This window comes from Silurus meridionalis, chromosome 2, assembly GCF_014805685.1.
Source record: "Silurus meridionalis isolate SWU-2019-XX chromosome 2, ASM1480568v1, whole genome shotgun sequence".
Classification (NCBI taxonomy): Eukaryota; Metazoa; Chordata; class Actinopteri; order Siluriformes; family Siluridae; genus Silurus; species Silurus meridionalis.
Window position 1 is genome coordinate 4,209,137 of NC_060885.1, and position 21,099 is coordinate 4,230,235.

General features: G+C 39.7%; 1 protein-coding gene across 2 annotated transcripts in view; it reads right to left on the bottom strand.

The window, feature by feature from the left end:
- galnt7 (UDP-N-acetyl-alpha-D-galactosamine: polypeptide N-acetylgalactosaminyltransferase 7) overlaps positions 1 to 20,577 on the bottom strand; it is a 35,239-nt gene extending 14,662 nt beyond the window's left edge. Inside the window, exons 1-2 of one of the 2 annotated variants that reach the window (XM_046868774.1) lie at positions 20,293 to 20,577; positions 17,029 to 17,468 (exon numbers count right to left, since the gene is read on the bottom strand). In XM_046868774.1, the coding sequence (XP_046724730.1) occupies positions 17,029 to 17,468; positions 20,293 to 20,415 (563 nt within the window). In that variant the 5' untranslated portion in view covers positions 20,416 to 20,577. The remainder of the gene's footprint in view (positions 1 to 17,028; positions 17,469 to 20,292) is intronic. The other variant, XM_046868773.1, reaches the window with a different exon arrangement.
- Positions 20,578 to 21,099: the final 522 nt, after the last annotated feature.

Here is a 21,099-nt window from a genome sequence, read left to right on the forward strand (position 1 = left end):
ACACAACCACAACACCACACAACACAGAGCTACATAACACAACACAGAGCTACATAACACAACACAGAGCTACATAACACAACACAGAGCTACATCACACAACACAGAGCTACATAACACAACACAGAGCTACATCACACAACAGAGCTACACAACACAGAGCTACACAACACAACACAGAGCTACACCACACAACACAGAGCTACACCACACAACACAGAGCTACACAACACAACACAGAGCTACACAACACAACACAGAGCTACATAACAACACAGAGCTACATAACAACACAGAGCTACATAACAACACAGAGCTACATCACAACACAGAGCTACACCACACACAACACAAAGCTACACCACACAACACAGAGCTACACACACACACAGAGCTACATCACACAACACAGAGCTACATAACACAACACAGAGCTACATCACACAACACAGAGCTACATAACACAACACAGAGCTACATAAAACAACACAGAGCTACATAAAACAACACAGAGCTACATCACACAACATAGAGCTACACACACAACACAAAGCTACACAACACAACACAGAGCTACATAACACAACACAGAGCTACATAACACAACACAGAGCTACATAACACAACCACAACACCACACAACACAGAGCTACATAACACAACACAGAGCTACATAACACAGAGCTACATAACACAACCACAACACCACACAACACAGAGCTACATAACACAACACAGAGCTACATAACACGACACAGAGCTACACCACATGACACAGAGCTACATAACACAACCAAAACACAGAGCTACATAAAACAACACAGAGCTACATAAAACAACACAGAGCTACATCACACAACACAGAGCTACACCACACAACACAAAGCTACACAACACAACACAGAGCTACATAACACAACACAGAGCTACATAACACAACACAGAGCTACATAACACAACCACAACACCACACAACACAGAGCTACATAACACAACACAGAGCTACATAACACAACACAGAGCTACATAACACAACACAGAGCTACATCACACAACACAGAGCTACATAACACAACACAGAGCTACATAACACAACACAGAGCTACACACACAACACAGAGCTACACAACACAACACAGAGCTACACACACAACACAGAGCTACACCACACAACACAGAGCTACATAACACAACACAGAGCTACATAACACAACACAGAGCTACATAACAACACAGAGCTACATAACACAACACAGAGCTACATAACACAAACACAGAGCTACATAACACAACACAGAGCTACATAACACAACACAGAGCTACATACACAACACAGAGCTACATACACAACACAGAGCTACATAACACAACACAGAGCTACACACAACACAGAGCTACATAACACAACACAGAGCTACATCACACAACACAGAGCTACATAACACAACACAGAGCTACATCACACAACACAGAGCTACATAACACAACACAGAGCTACATAACACAGAGCTACACAACACAACACAGAGCTACATAACACGACACAGAGCGACACCACATGACACAGAGCTACATAACACAACCAAAACACAGAGCTACATAACATAACATAACACAGAGCTACATAAAACAACACAGAGCTACATAACAGAACACAAAGCTACATAACACAACACAGAGCTACACCACACACACAGAGCTACACCACATAACACAAAGCTACACAACACAACACAGAGCTACATAACACAACACAGAGCTACATAACACAACACAGAGCTACACACAACACAGAGCTACATAACACACAACACAGAGCTACACCACATTACACAGAGCTACATAACACAACAAAACACAGAGCTACATAAAACAACACAGAGCTACATAAAACAACACAGAGCTACATAACAGAACACAAAGCTACATAACAGAACACAAAGCTACATAACACAACACAGAGCTACATCACACAACACAGAGCTACACAACACAACACAGAGCTACATCACACAACATAGAGCTACATCACACAACACAGAGCTATATAACACAACACAGAGCTATATAACACAACACAGAGCTACATAACACAACACAGAGCTACATAACACAACACAGATCTACATCACACAACACAGAGCTACATAACACAACACAGAGCTACATAACACAACACAGAGCTACATCACACAACAGAGCTACACCACACAACACAGAGCTACACAACACAACACAGAGCTACACACACACACACACACACAGAGCTACATCACACAACACAGAGCTACACCACACAACACAGAGCTACACCACACAACACAGAGCTACACCACACAACTCAGAGCTACACCACACAACACAGAGCTACACCACACAACTCAGAGCTACACCACACAACACAGAGCTACATCACACAACACAGAGCTATATAACACAACACAGAGCTACATAACACAACACAGAGCTACATAACACAACACAGAGCTACATAACACAACACAGAGCTACATAACACAACACAGAGCTACATAACACAACACAGAGCTACATAACACAACACAGAGCTACATACACAACACAGAGCTACATCACACAACACAGAGCTACACACACAACACAGAGCTACATAACACAACACAGAGCTACACCACACAACTCAGAGCCACATCACACAACACAGAGCTACACACACAACACAGAGCTACACCACACAACACAGAGCTACACACACAACTCAGAGCTACACCACACAACTCAGAGCTACACCACACAACTCAGAGCTACACCACACAACACAGAGCTACACCACACAACACAGAGCTACACCACACAACACAGAGCTACACCACACAACACAGAGCTACACCACACAACACAGAGCTACACCACACAACAACAACACAGAGCTACATAACACAACACAAAGCTACATAACACAACACAAAGCTACACCACACAACACAGAGCTACACCACACAACACAGAGCTACATCACACAACACAGAGCTACACCACACAACACAGAGCTACATCACACAACACAGAGCTACACCACACAACACAGAGCTACATAACACAACCACAACACCACACAACACCGAGCTACATAACATGACACAGAGCTACACCACACAACACAGAGCTACATAACACAACCAAAACACAAAGCTACATAAAACAACACAGAGCTACATAACACAACACAGAGCTACATCACACAACCCAGAGCTACATCACACAACCACAACACAGAGCTACACCACAACACAGAGCTACACCACACAACACAGAGCTACTTTACACAACCACAACACAAAGCTACACCACACAACTCAGAGCTACATCACACAACCACAACACAGAGCTACACCACACAACACAGAGCTACATCACACAACACAGAGCTACATAACACAACCACAACACAGAGCTACACCACACAACTCAGAGCTACACCACACAACTCAGAGCTACATCACACAACACAGAGCTACACCACACAACTCAGAGCTACATAACACAACCACAACACAGAGCTACACCACACAACTCAGAGCTACATCACACAACACAGAGCTACATAACACAACACAACACAGAGCTACATCACACAACTCAGAGCCACATAACACAAACACAACACAGAGCTACATAACACAAACACAACACAGAGCTACATCACACAACTCAGAGCCACATAACACAAACACAACACAACACAACACAGAGCTACATAACACAACCACAACACAGAGCTACACCACACAACTCGGAGCTACATCACACAACACAGAGCTCCATAACATGTGTGGGACAAATACACAAAACACAAAATAGCACCACCAGTAAACCTGCTGTTTAATGTGTTATACAGTACAATGTGCAAAAGAGAGAACTGTAAACAAGAGTGTACTTGTAAACATAAACACAATGTTGTGAACAGCACATTAACAGTATAATATGATTAAATATAATATTGATGGTGGAATGGATTGAGATGAGCAATGAGTGTGTGTGTGTGTGTGTGTGTGTGTGTGAGTTTTGTGAGGTGTGTTAGATCCTCTTTAAGGATTTACTCATACACAATATGGACAAAAGTATTGGGACACCTGACTTTTCCAGCCACATGTACTTCTTCTCCAAAATGGTACTACAAAGATGGCGGCACACGATTTATGGCGTCTCTGGATGACATTTTTCCATCCTTTGAACTAGGAAACCCAAACCTGTTCCAGCATGGTGATGCCTCTGTGCACAAAGTGAGCTCCTTAAAGATCTGGTTTACATGCTTTGGAGAGGAAGATCTTGCTGCTATAGAGCTCTGATCTCATCCCTACTGAACACCTTTGGGATGAATGTGAACACTGACTGCACCCCAGGTCTCCTCACCTACATCAGTACCTGCCTTTCATAACACCCTTGTGTTTGATGAACACAAATATCCATAAACACACACTGAAATCTAGTGGAACATCTTCCCAGAAGAGTGGAGGGAATTATAAGAAAATTGGAACAATGTGGAATGCGATGCTCAGAAATCACATACCATACTTATGACCCGGTGTCCTAATACTTTTGGCAATATAGAATATGATCAAACGAAATGGAGCTCAGCATCTGGTGCCCTCACGCCTACACCCAAGCTCGGTTTAGAGAAGAACCACATATGGCTGAGAAAGTCAGGTGTACCAATACTTTTTGTCCATATAGTGTACGTATTCACTTTCATGAAAACAAGCTGATTTGTCCTTATTTGTAATTGACTCGAGACTTTTTACTGAGCTTCAAATGATTGCTGTTACAGTAGTTACTGGTGGTCTTCAGAAAAGAGGAACCACAAGATAAGAAGTGCCTCAAGACCTTCATAGGGTTGTGCATCTCCATAACTGCCGATGTGATTCGCATCTTGATGCAAAGCCGACAATATGATACATGAAGATACATATGAACCATCAGCCTAAACTGTGTTTGAGAGGAATTATAGCACGCACACACACACACACACACACACACACACACACACACACACACACACATTAGGCATGTGAAGTAACACAAAAGGTCACGGTTCGGTTAAATTTCTGTACAGTTAGGGGCAGAAATGCAAACCTTAAAACTGCTGGCTTTTTTTAAACTGTTTATTATCATTTGGGAACATCAACAGTTAAATTAACTTTTCTTTAAATGGATGCGTCACGTCGTTAACGTTAAAAAGTGACTGAAGTGTACCGAGACCAGAAGTACGAATTCTCAGGTTGAGAAACCCTCTGGTTTTTCCTCATCCAGAGGAGCAGAAATGCTCTTATTAGTGTGTTTGCTGTTTTAGATCACAGTGTGAGACTCGGGCGACAGAACAGGTAGAGCCGCTTGCCTCCATGACGTCCTGGCCCTTATGCAGGTTTACAGTCAAGTCTGCACCTGAACTAACGAGTCTCGTTGGAGAGAATCTGCTGCTAACAACACACACACACACACACACACACACACACACACACAAACTCCTGGAGCGAAGAACCGACAGAAGAGCAAACGAGCCGAACAAAGCGTGGGCGACGGTGAGAAAAGAAAGGAGAGTGTACGTGAACGAGAAAGCAAAAGAGCGAGAAATTACAGTGTGTGTGTGTGTGTGTGTGGGCTTTTTGAGTAACATGGGTGTGTGTGTGTGTGTGTGTGTGTGTGGCAGCGAATAAAGGACCAAATGCGAGAAAGACAATGCGTGTAATGGAGATGACCTCGCTTTGTATAAGGCTGTGTGAAAAGTGTAAGAGTGTATGTATGTATGTATGTGTGTGTGTGTGTGTGTGTGTGTGTGTGTGTGTGTGTGTGTGTGTGTGTGTGTGTGAGAGGAGTTGGATCAGAAAGCTTCCGGTCCAAGATGTAGCCTGGAAGAACACAACAGGAAACTTAAATAAAGACAAAGAGTTTTAGAAAAAGGTGAAAAAAAAATTAAAGTACAATACATCATCCACACACACACACACACACACACACACACACACACACACACACACGAATCACAGCCTGTTTCCTTTCTATATTATTCAACAGTGATGCATCTTTTTCTTTTTTTTTTTATAATCTTTTGTGTGCCTGTTCTGAATATACGGATAGCGAGAATATACACAACTAAACATGTTCATTGTTTCATTTCCATGAGAATAAAAAAAAAAAAACAGCTAAAAATTTCAACAAATAAAAAAAAAAAAAAACCTTAAACGATGCAAACAATGAATGTTTGATTTACATGCTACATCCTCAGCATGTACTAGCATCATTGGCTGATTAGCAAAACTGCATAGCGTGTTTCATGCTCCTAGTACGCTAGGACGTTTTGGAGACAAGGTGAGGGAGATGAGATTGAGAAGGTTTGAACATGTGCAGAGGAGGGACATGGGGTATATCAGTAGGAGAATGCTGAGGATGGAGCCACCAGGAAGGAGGAAAAGAGGAAGACCAAGTAGGAGGTTTACAGATGTGGTGAGGGAAGACATGCAGGTAGTTGGATTGAAAGAGGCAGATGTAGAGGACAGAGGGGAATGGAGGCAGATGACCTGCTGTGGCGCCCCCAATGGGAAAAGCCACATACATACATTATACGTGTATAAGGATTTAAGTGTAATTTTTCATGATTCATGAGCAAAACAGGAGCACATCGGGGGCAGGGATTGAAATAGTGAACAATGTCTGGGAGATCCTGTAAAGGTTTATTCTGTTCAAATTTCAGTGTGTTCAATTTTTTATTGCTTTTCAATGCATCAATGTTTGCAAATCTTTGCAAATTTATTAAAAATAAAAAAGGAAGTACAAAAAACAAACAAAAAAAACAAACAAACAAGCAAAAAAAATAAATCACATGTACATAAGTATTCACAGTCGTTGCCATGATTCTTAAAAATGGGGGTTTAGGCGCATCCTGTTTTCACTGATCATCCTTAAGATGTTTCTACAACTTGATAAGAGTCCACCTGTGGTGAATTCAGTTGATTGGACATGATTTGGAAAGACACATACCTCTCACACACAAGTGATGGACCGCCATGAACCACCGAAAAAGTGTTAAAGTGGTAATTAAGCACATGGAAAATGCTTATATTGTTATAATTATTCTTTTTTTATACACTGTGTGGATAAAAGTATTGGGACACCTGACATTTCCAGCTGTATGTAGCTCATCCCTAAACTGTGACCATCAGTAACTGTCCTTAACCGAGCTCTAAATAATTTTTTTTTAAGCCAAATATCGCTAAACTTGCACTTCCATATACCTAAATAAAATCTAATCTGTTTTACGTCTGTGGTACAATCCAAGAGAGATTCATAGCAATAAAAGGAAGCTGATTGGCTGTTGCATGTTGGTCTCATTTGTAGTCGTTTTATATTATATTTGGACCAGCGAAAGAAAGAACTACAACACCACAACATTTTAAAGTGCTGCAGGAGCATTTCAATGAGCGTAAGAAGTACATGGACATCGGAAAATTAAGACCTAGAACAGCGAGTTTAAGACTTTTTAAGACCCTGTGCTAATGGTAGTGTTCAGGTTTCCCTTCACTTAAAACAACTAGGAGACCCAAACCTGGTCCAGCATGACGGTGCTCCTGTGCACAAAGCCAGCCTAATGAAGATTATGCTTTACATGGGTTGGAGCAAAGATCTGGAGTGGTCTGCTCTAGAGCTCTGATCTCAACCCTTGAACATAATGAATAGGAACACTGACTGCACCATAGACCTTCACTCCTAAATGTATATGATATGTAAATGCATAATTTATTGTTTGGCTAAATCCTGCAACTGAGAGATCAAACGAGTATTTATCTCTGGTAAGCTCAGACATAATTGTGAGTGGTTTATCTGCATAACCGGCATTAAACTATGACTAACACGAGTTTAATTATGGTCTTTTATACAAATATATGTGTAGAGTGAATTCTTGGAGAAAAGTCTCTGATGCAATCCTGGCTGGAATTAAGAAAGACTTTTTGGCAGACAGCACCACCTTCTGGTAAGGTTGTTTATTAAACAAAATTTCTGACTGGAACTGGATTATATAGTGACTCAAAAGTGTAGAAACATTGAATGTTTTATGTTTTTTAATAAACATACAAATCGTCCATTTGTTTCTATGCAACAAACTAGATAAAAGGCAAAAACACACAATAACTGGACAGTGAAAAACTGAGAATTTGTGTAAGACTAAAAAACAGAGAGATGTTAGAAGAATCACCCTAACAACCAAATATCGAGGTGGAAGCGTAATGGTTTAAGGTTTTTTTTGAAGCAGGGAATGTTGGAGACTTATTCTAGAAAGTGTAAGGAATCCTGAACCAACATGGCAACCATTCCATACTTCAGCACCGTGTAATTCCGTCTGGACTGTGGCTCATTGGAACAGACGTCCCCATACAACAAGACGGCGAGCCGAAGTTCTGTAAGCGTTATTTAGAGAGCAAACAGTCGTCTGGAGTGATATCCATCAAGGAACGACCTGCCCAGTCACCACACCTAAATCCTATTAAACTGTTCTGGGATGAACTGGAGAGTAAAGAAATCTCCAACTAGTGAAGAACAACTTTGGCAAGAGACACGGCAAAGTATTTTAGCTGAATGTCTGGAGAAACGAACTGAGTGTCGAAAGTGTGTAAAGCTGTTCTTCATGCTAAGGCAGGATATTGCAATGAAAATGAATAAATGAAAGCGAAACATCTGGACATTTATGTATTTGTTTGGTGAAAGGAAATCTTTACAGCATTAAATTACCCAGATGGTCAGATAGAAATAAAAGGAACATGCACGTGTCTGTGAAAAACCATAAAAGACAAGGTGTTTTATGACCCCCATTAATGACTGGAGGTCAACCGATTAATCGATTTAGCAGACTGATCAGTTAAATGTTGGAACGATCAGCAAATATCCATACGGATAGTTTTTCCGCGTTGCGATAGACAGTGTGAGAGCGGCCTCTAGAGGTGAAAAGCTGATGCCATGTGCTGTTTATTTGAAGCGTCTTTTTATTCATTTGGAGTGTTGCGCTTTGTTTCAGTTTGAATGCAGGTCTCATTTTGCTCAATATTTATGAATATAATTTATTTCATTCAGCACATTTTCATGATTCGGTAAATTTTTTTACTAACACGAGTAACATTTTTTTGTATCTTTTTTATCCGGTATCCATTTTAAAAACCATCGGTTGGTTAATCGGTTATCGATGTGCTAAAATCCAACCTGTCCACCGGTACCGGTAAAATCAGTCAATCATTACTGCAGTATAAAAAATCTGCCAGTATGAATATAAAATTTGACATGCAAAATCGTAAGCAAAATCGACCCATAAAGCTCCTCTACACAGAGCAGCTTTGTTTCAGCTTTGTTTCAGGGTTTTTTTTAGCACATTTTTGTTGCAGATTTGTCTGATAAACGCCGCTGTAACGTCATCCAACGCATTTCTGATGGCTATAAATGCTCCCAGAGGATGTTGGGAAAGAGCGTGACGTGCGTCTGCGCTGCAAACTCTGAGGAACAGGGCGGATATTTTCGTATTATGGAACTCGTCTGGTTAGTCTGTGCCCTTGTACACGCCATTGATGTGCAACATGAGAAACCTGCTGAGGAAAAACATGCGCTAAATACCAAACAAACATCATTCCAATGCATCTCAGGGTGTGTGTGTGTGTGTGTGTGTGTGTGTGTGTGTGTGTGTGTGTGTGTGTGTGTGTGTGCGCATATGCATAGAGCCTAGCAAAGACAGAAGACTTGTGAACATCATCCTTCTCCTCTCAAGGGCACATTTAAAGGAAAACTTCACCCGAAATCACTAAATATGTTAAACATTAACAATGTGCTAATTTGTTGCTTTCCTTCAGCAGCTTCAAGTGCATTTAACTGAGGAAAACGAATTCAACTCTGGAGGACGTTTGGGTTTCGCTATTATGCACGAACAGGCACATGCTCACGGTCACATTCATGCAAACATTTTTTTGAATAAAATCAAATGAATGCAGCACACCTTTTTTTTTATTATATCAAAAAATAAATTGAGGACTCGATTAAATTGGCATAAAATTATATGCATTAAATAAAATGATATAACTGGGAAAACATTCTGAAGGAATTTTGGAAGTTGGACATAAAACGCTAAATCGCGAGACCGGAGTAAAAAAACGGAAGTGCGCAAAACAACGCGCTACAAATCGTATTTGTGGTACGAAGCGAGCAGCTACAGTGACACTGCGCTAACTCTAGTCTTTTTTTAATACCCATGGCATTGATGTTTTTAAGTTTAATAATAATTTAAAAAATGCCCTCAAAGTGCGAGGTGGAGACTAAACAAACTCGCGGTGCGCCACTTAATACGTTCCTGAGGGAAACTCAAAGTTCCTGCATGTACAGTGTATGTTTAACAGTCCAGCTGGGGTTCAGATGTCACATTATAGAACAATAAGGTTAATTGTCTCACTTTAACACATTCAGACTGGTGTGTCTCTGATACAGCCTCTCGATCCTGTCTAGATTTGATGAGTAGGTGAGAACGTTCTCTTTAGGAAGATAATTCCAGGGCACCGTACTGCTCTCAGCGAGGTATTTGAACGACGTTAAATAAAGTAAAAACAGACCCAAGTGTTGATGAAAAATGCAGAATTTCATTACGTCACTGAGGATCGCATTGATTTATGAGAATTAACGTGCACGTCGTTCACTACCTTATTTTCCGAACTATAAGCCTCTACTTTTTTCCCCACACTTTGAACCCCGCGGCTTAAACAACGAAGCGTCTAATTTATGGATTTTTCCTGGGTTTTTCCCGGTCTTACAAACTTCAAGCCAAAAAAGCTGAGACCCATAACATTAGACCAATGAAATTGCTGAACGGGTTCAGGTGAACCAATGAAACTCTTTATATTAAATCAGATGCGCTCCCACTGAATCGGGCCGCACCACATCATAAATATGGATGATGTTCCTCTGACGTTTGACCTGCCGCTCACTCGGACTGTCTACAGGAAATGCGAATCATTCGTCACGCTGAAAACAACCGGTCATGAAAACACACTTCACCAGTGTTCTGAGCTGCACGGCATCGAGAGAAAAGCTTCACCGATGGTGATTTTTAAACGCACGACGATGCTGAAAGATAAACTCTCTAGAGAGAAATAGTTGTGAAAGGAAGGAGGAAGACGGTGAACAATGACTTTCTTGGTAGGCTACTGTTTAGATACAAGCCGTGTAACAGACAGTCTTTCATTAAAGCCTGTGTAAAGTTCATTAGTTTCAGTGTAGACTGCGGCTTATAGACAGGTGCAGCGTATTTATGTTCAAAATAAAAATCTTTGTCAAATTCAGTGGGTGCGGCTTATATTTGGGTGCGTTTACTAGTCTGGAAATTATGGTAAATAATCTGAAAGAAATAGTTGGTTTTTTTGTGAACGTGTGAGTTTTCACTCCAAACACAAAGACAATCCCAGCGAACCACTGGGTTTATTTATAAACAAACCGAGTTCCTGTTAAAGACCTATGAACATTACGAATACATTTAACAGGAATAAATCAACGAGGCGTCGCAATTTTGCGTTCTCAATCTCAGGTGTGAAGCATACGGTTGTAGACACGTGTCTGATTTGTTTGCGATGTGTGAAGCAGCTGCAGCGCTTCAGGAGAAATGGAACAATCGGTGCATGAGAACTCTTTTAGATGGAGTAGGGCATGTTCATGACCTCTGGGTACGGTGGAAACACCAAGCACCTGCCGCAATCAGGGCGTGTCTCTCTACAACGGGGGAACGTTTTAATCATAGAGCCATAGAGGTCGAACGTACGTGTTTAGTCAGTTGGCAGTTCAGACGCGACTTGCGGCCTGCCAGAGGACATTTCATAAATGATAGTATGAGTGTAGGGATCTGTAGATCATGAGTTCAAATCCCATCTACAAGGAGATGCCACTCCTGGGCCCCTGAGCAAGGCCCTTAACCCTATAGCTGACTCAGAAAGACACATTGACCTTGAGTAATTAACATTAGGGTTTCAAAGGGACGAGAAAAAATTCCGGTAAATTTCCTTAAACTTTCAATGGGAGCTTCATGTGGGGAATTTTAAGTTGAAAACTTACCAGGAATTTATGGTTTATAAGCTGACAAACGAATTACGATATAAGTGGCAACGTAAAGCATGCAAACTAATTATTTTTCTTTTTTTTATTACATTTTTGATTTTATTGGTATATTTTCATTGCACAATAACTTACATAGAGCACAAGCGAGTTTTAAACATGAATGTCTGTAATATTTATGTAATTCATGTGAAAACTCGGCAAGACGGACATTTTGATATTATTTTGTGTGCCTGTAGGGGGCGTGGCATCGGTAGCCTTGCAGTAAGTGTGCTGTGTGCATGTGACTGATGAATGTGCAGGTAGAAATTCAACTGAAATCGCATTCAATCTGGTTGTTTTGAACAAAATTATCCTGCAAAATTGTATTTTTTTCCAACTACATTCAAGTTCCTTGTTAATAACCAACCTGCAATTTTGTAAATTCCCTGCTTATTTTCATGAATTCCTGTTAATCCCCATCGAAGGTGAAAATTCCTGGAACTTTGAAACCCTAATTAGAGAATACCATAAAGAAGTGTGAGAGAAAGAAAACCCCTCCCACCTAAGCTATGCATAGCTCTGGAGGGTCCTGAGCTTGTGAGTGAGAAATGCAGCAACAGAAAATAAATGTAGAGAATGCTGGAAAAAATGAATGACATCAGGATTTAATTAAAAGAATAATTACGCAATTCACAAAATTTGTTTAAAACGTTTCTGCAGCTTCATGCTTCGGCTCAGTTACGCAATTTCGCACTTGCGGAATGTGTGATGCATCTGCTTCACTTTTGTTTGAAAACAGGGTGTGGTTTAACGTGTGGTACAAAGTCCACAAAGGTGTGAGCGCTCGGGCAACGTTCATTGTCCAACGGTTCACTTCATTTATACAGCAGCGTGTTGTAATGGTCAGTGATCAGAAGATATTTAACAACTAAATCGTTTGGACTTTTTTTTTTTTTTTTGTTTTTTTTAAATCAATAAACTTGTGAATAAATGTTTGCATCGGTCAAATGAAGAAAAAAAAATTATAATTATTAGAATTCGGGTTTGCAGACTTTTTTTTACGCATTTGCACGTAGCGACGTCCACAAAACTCAATATACAGTGGTGGTTAAAAATGTGGTTTATCACACCCGAGTTAAATTTCTCCAGCCACACCCAGGCCTGATTAAACCTGCCTGACAAAGTGAAGTCGACCAAAAGATCCTCAAAAGCTGAACATCATGCTGAGATCCAAAATAATTCAGAAACAAATGAGAAAAAAAGTTATTGAGATCCATCAGTCTGGAAAAGTTTATAAAGCCATTTCTCTAAAGTTTTGGGACTCCAGTGAACCACAGTTTTTCTTTCTTTCGGCTTCTCCCATTAAGGGTCGCCACAGCGGACCATCCGCATGTTTGATTTGGCACATGTTTTTATGCTGGATGCCCTTCCTAACGCAACCCTCCCCATTTATCCGGGCTTGGGACCGGCACTAAGGCTTGTGCAACCCTAATGGCTGGGGTCGGTTCCCTGACCAAGGATCGAACCCGGGCCGCAGCGTTGAGAGCGCCGCATCCTAACCACTAGACCACCAAGGAACCTTCCAGTGAACCACAGTAAGAACTATTATTCACAAATAGCAAAAACACGGAACAGTGGAGAACCTTCCCAGGAGTGGCCGGCCAACCAAAATTACCACAAAAAAAAACTCACAAAGGACCCCACAACAACATCCAAATAACTGCAGGTCTCACTTGCCTCAGTTAAGGTCAGTGTTCATGACTCCACCATGAGAAAGAGACTCGGTAAAAATGGTCTGCATGTCAGAGTTCCAAGACAAAAAACACTGCTGAGCAAAAAGAACATAAAGGCTCATCTCAGTTTTGCCAGAAAACATCTTGATGATCCCCAATACTTTTGGGAAAATACTTTGTGGACTGACAAGACAAAAGTTGGAAGTTTGGAAGGTGTGTCTCCCATTACATCTGGCGTAAAAGTACCACCGCATTTGAGAAAAAGATCATCATACTAACAGTGATATATGGTGGTGGTGGTGTGATGGTCTGGGGTTGTTTTGCTGCTTCAGGACCTGGAAGACTTGCTGTGATAAATGGAACCATAAATTCTGCTGTTTACCAAAAAATTCTGAAGGAGAATGTCCAGCCATCTCTTCATGACCTCAAGCTCAAGCAAATTTGGGTTCTGATCCAAAACACACTAGCAAGTCCACCTCTAAATGGCTGAAGAACAACGAAATGAAGACTTTGGAGTGGCCTAGTCAAAGTCCTGACCTGAATCCTATTGAGATGCTGTGGCATGACCTTAAAAAGGCGGTTCATGCTCGAAAACCCTCCAATGTGGCTGAATTGCAACAATTCTGCATAGATGAGTGGAGCAAAATTCCTCCACAGCGCTGTAACAGACTCGGTGCAAGTTATCACAAACACTTGATTGCAGTTGTTGCTGCTAAGGGCGGCCCAACCAGTTATTAGATTTAGGGGCAAATGTTGAGCTCAGTAGCTCCTACTTTTATACCAAAGACTGTAGAACGAAAATTTACTTATAATCTTATACTCCAGTGCTCATGTTAGTTCTCACTCTCCAGTGTTCTGTATTGTTGAAAGATTTATGATCAAACTCTTGATGTCACCCAAATGAGGATGGGTTCCCCTTTTGAGTCTGGTTCCTCTCAAGGTTTCTTCCTCATAACATCTAAGGGAGTTTTTCCTTGCCACAGTCACCACAGCTGCTCATCAGGGATAAATACACACCATGCACCTTCACTGTTGATTTCTGTAAAGCTGCTTTGAGACAATGTCTGTTGTGAAAAGCGCTATAGAAATAAACTTGACAAACACTTTTTCACACAGGGCCATGTAGTTTTGTATTTAGTTTTCCCTCAATAATAAAAACCTTCATTTAAAAACTGCATGTTGTGTTCACTTGTGTATCTTTTACTAATATTTTAATAAGTTTGATGATCTGAAACATCAAACTAACACAAGTGTGACAAACATGGGAAAAAGAAAAAAAGAAAAAGAAGAAATCAGGGAGGGGGCAAACACTCTCACACCACTGTGAGCTAAAGCTAAATTTTACTTATGAGTGTGTGTATGTGTGTATGTGTGTGTGTGTATATATTTCTTTTTTCTCCCAAATATTCTTCAATACCAAAAATATAAAAACGCATACATATTTGCAAAAAAATGTTCTGGAGCGTCCCGGGACAAGCGTGGGAATTTCTATTGTGAACAGCGGTTCAGAACTTTGTAAAGAAAAAAACACTAATTTCATCGTTTATCAATTGTCATGTTAAAATTGAAAATAATTTATTTATATACACAGTGCAACCCTCGAAACTCAAGGGTTATGGGTTATGACCCCTCAAGAGAAGCAAAAAATGGCGCGGTTTTGACTTTCGTTTGCGACACAGTAACAAAAATTGTAAATTACTTGACATAAATGTTATATTTACTACTTTAATTGAATAATACAATAATAAAAAAATTTTCAAACATTTTTATGTAATTTATTAGTAAAAACCCTGTTTTGAAATGAACTTTCCTCTCACGGCTTTCTGCCGAACTATAGATTTTTCGTGAGTTATTCTCAGTCCGGTTACAAATCAAAAGTCGCCAACTATTAAGGTCTCGAGTATCGAGGTTCCACTGTTTTATATATATATATATATATATATATATATATATATATATATATATATATATATATATATATATATATATATATATATATATATATATATACATACAAACACACACACACACACACACACACACAAGTTTGATAAAAAGATATAAAATATGGGCACCAGATATTAAAAATCTGGTATTAAAGACAACATACAGGTTACATTTTTTTTTTTCATGAAGTTATTGGCCCTTGTTTTATTGTAAAAAAAATGTCTTCTTTTTGACATCACAATCCTGCACTTTGGAGCAGGTAATGGCAGCTCAGTGGTTAAGACATTGGACTTGGTTGTAAGTTAAAAGAAGCCACTGCAGTGTGCAGTGCACTTGTTTAGATGTTTAAGTAAGAACGCAGTAAATGGATCTGCCAAAGGCCATGAATGAGATTGTAACTCTCTTGGTGGGGAAATTATACACAACAGTGTTCTAACATTTGTTCCATTAGTTTATGCAAATGAGAGTTGAATGCGAGGGAATGTCACCGACCCTGCTGAAGTGGAAAGGCCTGCCTTCCTGCCTCACCTGGGCGTCTCACACAACCGCCTGTTAGCGCTCTTTCCATAACATAGTATCCACAACAATGCCCAAACTAGGGTTCCTTTGTGAACGAGCCTGACGTGGTTTCTAGATTAGATTCATTATCAGCAGTAATGCAGAGGAAAATAGCTGCTTGAGGACGCAGTGGAAGTGGGACGTCACATGACGTACCCAAAAAAATGGCGAAAGCAAAAAATAAATAAAAATAAATAAATAAATACTGCAGGAAATGTGTGTTCGGTTTCATTGCAATGTTTAAACATTATTCATATTGTTTCCATCACATTTCTGGGGGGCTTGGCCTTTCATTTTTTATCAGATCAGCAGCTGCATGGTTACTAGAGTCGCAAAATTCCAGGAAATTCTGGAAACTTTCCATGGGAATGAACGGGAATTAATAAAAATAAACTGGGAATTTACAAAATAGTTGCAGTGCATTAATCAATCGCATGCACACGGCACATTTACTGCAGGGTTACTGAGGCCACGCCCCCTACATGCACTGTGCGTTCATCCATAACGTCATCTCTCGAATCCTGCACACGAAATAACGTCGAGAAAAAATGTCTGTCTTGGCGAGTTTTCGAAACAATTCCCATAAAATCCCTTCAATTCCCTTAAATTCCTGGTAAGTGACCCGGAAGTTTAGATGGAAGAAATGTAGTTGAGAGAGAAAAAAAAAAAGAAAGAAAGGATTTTAGGGACACCCCATGATACTCACTCTTCATGTCGTAAGTCGCCGATGGTCCTGTCCAGTGAGATCATATCGCTGGCCACCATGTTGAATCCGAACTCCCTGATGCTGGCCTGCACGGCATCTTTATACTCGGCTCCCAGAACAAACGGCTTACTGCCCTCTCCCGGACCCCCGGGGACCCCTTGGGGTTCTGGATCTCTGGGTTCAAAGTTGCCCAGGCTCCCTCTGCGCAGGACCGGGTCTGAGAAGATGTTTGTGTGGGGTTTAAACGTGACGTATTGCTTCTGAATGATGTTCTGCTGATCCTCAGCTCTGAAATTGGGGTTGGGTTTGGGCTTGTCTCCTTCATTTCTCTGCCTAATGGCCTCCAGGTCCACCTCCACTCCTTCCACATGAGGCCAGGGCATTGGGGCTTTGAACTGATCTCCGTTGTTGTCAGGAAGGTTCGGGGCGTCTCTCACTTCCTAAAAATATGATGGTGATGGTGGTGTTATGAGAAAAACTAGAGATCAGACAATCGAGGAAACTCAAGGACTTTCCATCGTATGAAACATTTGATTCTTACATCAACATTTAAACAGTACGATGAGGTTTTAGTGTCACATTAAAAAATAAATAAATAAATAATCGAACAGAGTCAAAATTAAATTCAAAATTATAATATAGGCAAAATATCTTGAAAATAAAGTCTAAATTATGAGAATAAAGTAAAAAAACCTTGAAAAATTCATTTTAAAACTACGAGAATAAAGGCGAAATATCTTGAAAATAAATGTGAGATTATGAGAAAGTAAAAATATCTTGAAAATAAATGTGAGATTATGAGAAAGTAAAAATATCTTACAAAATAATCAATAGACTCCTCGATTAACTCGGGTATTTTAATATATATAAAAAAAAAAACAAACAAACAAAAAAAAAAAAAAGCACATTGAGGCAAATAAGTTGCTTCATTTATTCCTTTTAACCACACACTGTGTTTCCCCACGGACCATTATTACTGACGCACCACCTGCTAGCCTTTTTTTTTTAGCTAGCTAGATTTTTTATATTTTATTTCTATATTAGTATTTTGATGTAATAGGGGAATGAGTTTTATTTCCACAGACCGCAATTTAATTACAATGTTCATTTTTCTTAAAAGGAAACCAACGACCTTTAAGGGAAACGCTTGATTTTCTCGTGTATATTTAGTGCTGCTTTTTAATAAAGAAAAAGTACTTCTTATCCGGTTACTCGATTAATCGATGGACTAATCGGTAGAAAATTTGGTCACTAAAATAATCGATAGCTGCAGCCCTGTTTTTTTTTTTTTGTATGCCTCAATATACTGCAATAAAAAAATCGCTTTATATTTATATAAAATATCAGAAATGTGATCTAACTCAGACACCAAATCTGGGACTTCCTGGTCCCACAGGTGAATACAAAAGTATTTGTTTTACTGTAAATAATCTTTGTTTTCGATATTTCATGTCTGTAATGAGTGTGTGTGTGTAGGATGTGTACTCATAATAAGAATAAACGTATGCTGAAATATGATTAACCAGGTTATACAACATTCTAAGATATGATTAACTCCTGGCCTACAATAAAGTGCCACGTGTCCTTTCACACACACACACACACACACACACACACACACACACACACACACACACACACACACACACAGAGAGAGAGAGAGAGAGAGAGAGAGAGAGAGAGAGAGAGAGAGAGAGAGAAAACAGGAACAGGAACAGGAACAGGATCTAATTAAAGACATTACTGCTGAACTAATCAGGGAAGAAGGTATATTCAGTTAAAGTACAGTATTTTAGTCAATAAGATGATGGATGTCCTGCTCAGTGTCGCCTCATACATACTGGATCTGAGTAAAACCATAGTCCTGATCTCTGTGTTGTTTCTCTCAGTGTCCATTTGGTTCCCTGCAGTTTCCTCCAATGTCCCAATAACATGTCAGTACGTGTTCTGATGAGTCCAAACTGCTCAGATATGCATGTGTATGTGTGTGTGTGTGTGTGTGTGTGTGTGTGTGTGTGTGTGTGTGTGTGTGTTATATATAGGGAGCATTCCAGTGTTAACAGTGTTACTGGAAAAAGACAAGATTCATTCCTGAATTAATGAATGTAAAATAGGCATAGATAGCTGAATGAAAAATGTATAAATAATAGAATAAATTAATGTGAGAATGAATGAATGAAGAATGTGGAAATGAATGACGGCTTTAATGAATGAAGAAATGAACGAATGAATAAGGAAAGGAATGAATGAATGAGGAAAGGAACAAATGAATGACAAAATACAAATGAAAATTGAATAAATGAATGAATATGAAAATGAAAGAATGAAGAATGTGCAAATGAATGACGGCTTTAATGAATGAGGAAATGAATGAACGAATGAATGAATGAATGAACGAATGACAAAATACATATGAAAATTGATTGAATGAATGAATACGAGAATGAAAGAATCAGGAAATGAATGCACAAATCTGGATATGAATGAAAGAAGGAATGAATCTGGGAACAAATGAATAAATAAGTGGGATTAATAAATGTGAGAATGAATGGATGAAAAAATGAAAGAACGAGTGACTCAATCTGGGAAATGACTGAATGAACAAAGAATAAATGAATGGATAAAACTAGTGGATGGAAGATTGAATAAATCTGGAAATCGGTGAATGGATGAAAAAATAAATGAGTGTGAGAAAGAAAGAATGAATAAATGGATAAAAGAATGAATGAATGAGTGAATGGAGCTCTGGTTGATGTGAAGCAGAAGGTTCTCCAGGGGAACATAAGACTGATGCTGTACCACACTGGTTCCAGCACATGGTCTCTAAATTACACGTCAACATTCTCTGTAGTAGTTTTTTTGTTGTTGTCCAACAGTAACAGTTTACACTTCCGGGTTCAGGTCCTGTCTGATGCCTACAGGGTTCTGCTCTTAGCTTAGCTTATTTAACCTACACACTGCAGATTTATCTAAACAAACTGTAATAAAAGATATAAAACATTATCTTGCTTTAAATGGCATTTTTATCTTTACATAATACATTTTATTGTTGAAGAGGACGCTGTTATTTGGGTTTCTCTGCTAACTAAGTGTTGCTATCTCCATGACAACGTCCATGGTTAGCTTGTTTTTAGCATTTTGACGTTTGCTAAGTAGGCGCTCAACAGACCAAAAAAAATGGCTGCCGAAAGAAATAAAAAGAGAAAAGAAGTAAAGAATGAATCAACACATCGATTAGAGAGAAGAAGAACTTAAAGCACTCACGAGTTTGCCGAAGGGAGTTTCATCCCCGGGTTTGGGAAACAGAGAGGACCAGAGCAGCACCAGCCCCAAAAATGTACCGATGACTAACAAACTCCGGAGGAGAAATCCGACTTTCAGCCTCATTGTGTGAGCTGTGGGGGTGATGGTACAAGAATAACCAGAACTTCTGATCCACCCAGAGCTCCTGTTCTACCCAGAACTTCTAATCCACCCAGAGCTAGCTCACTGTCCTGCGCTAGCTCCGGCGACTGAGTGAAGAACCTCCACACGCTCCTGTACTGCACAACCAGAGAACCGAGAGCGAATCGGTTCGTCACAAACGATTCATGAATCATTAGGCGAGGCAGGAACAGACAGACAGACAGACAGACAGACAGACAGACAGACAGACAGACAGACAGACAGATAGATAGATAGATAGATAGATAGATAGATAGATAGATAGATAGATAGATGCATTTACAAGGAATTTGTTTTGGGGACAGAAGCTTTCAGTTGCACATCTTAAAAAAAAGTACAATAAAAATAATAATAAAAAAATGATGCACAGAAAAGTAAAAATTTGGATTCGTAAAATGTGGTATTGCACATATTTTTATTTCTATTGAACAATGGGAAGAACATTTAAGTGTTAATGAGAGATTCCCTGGTGGTAGAAACAAATATCTGTACTTTCTACTTTTCAATCCATTTCTTTAGTTTTAATCTGTTTGGTGACATCATGAATAATTTCTCTTCTCACTGTGCCGTTTTTAGCCCATCAACCTATTTTCTGTCATTCGCAGCTTTTTCAATCTACCACTGGTG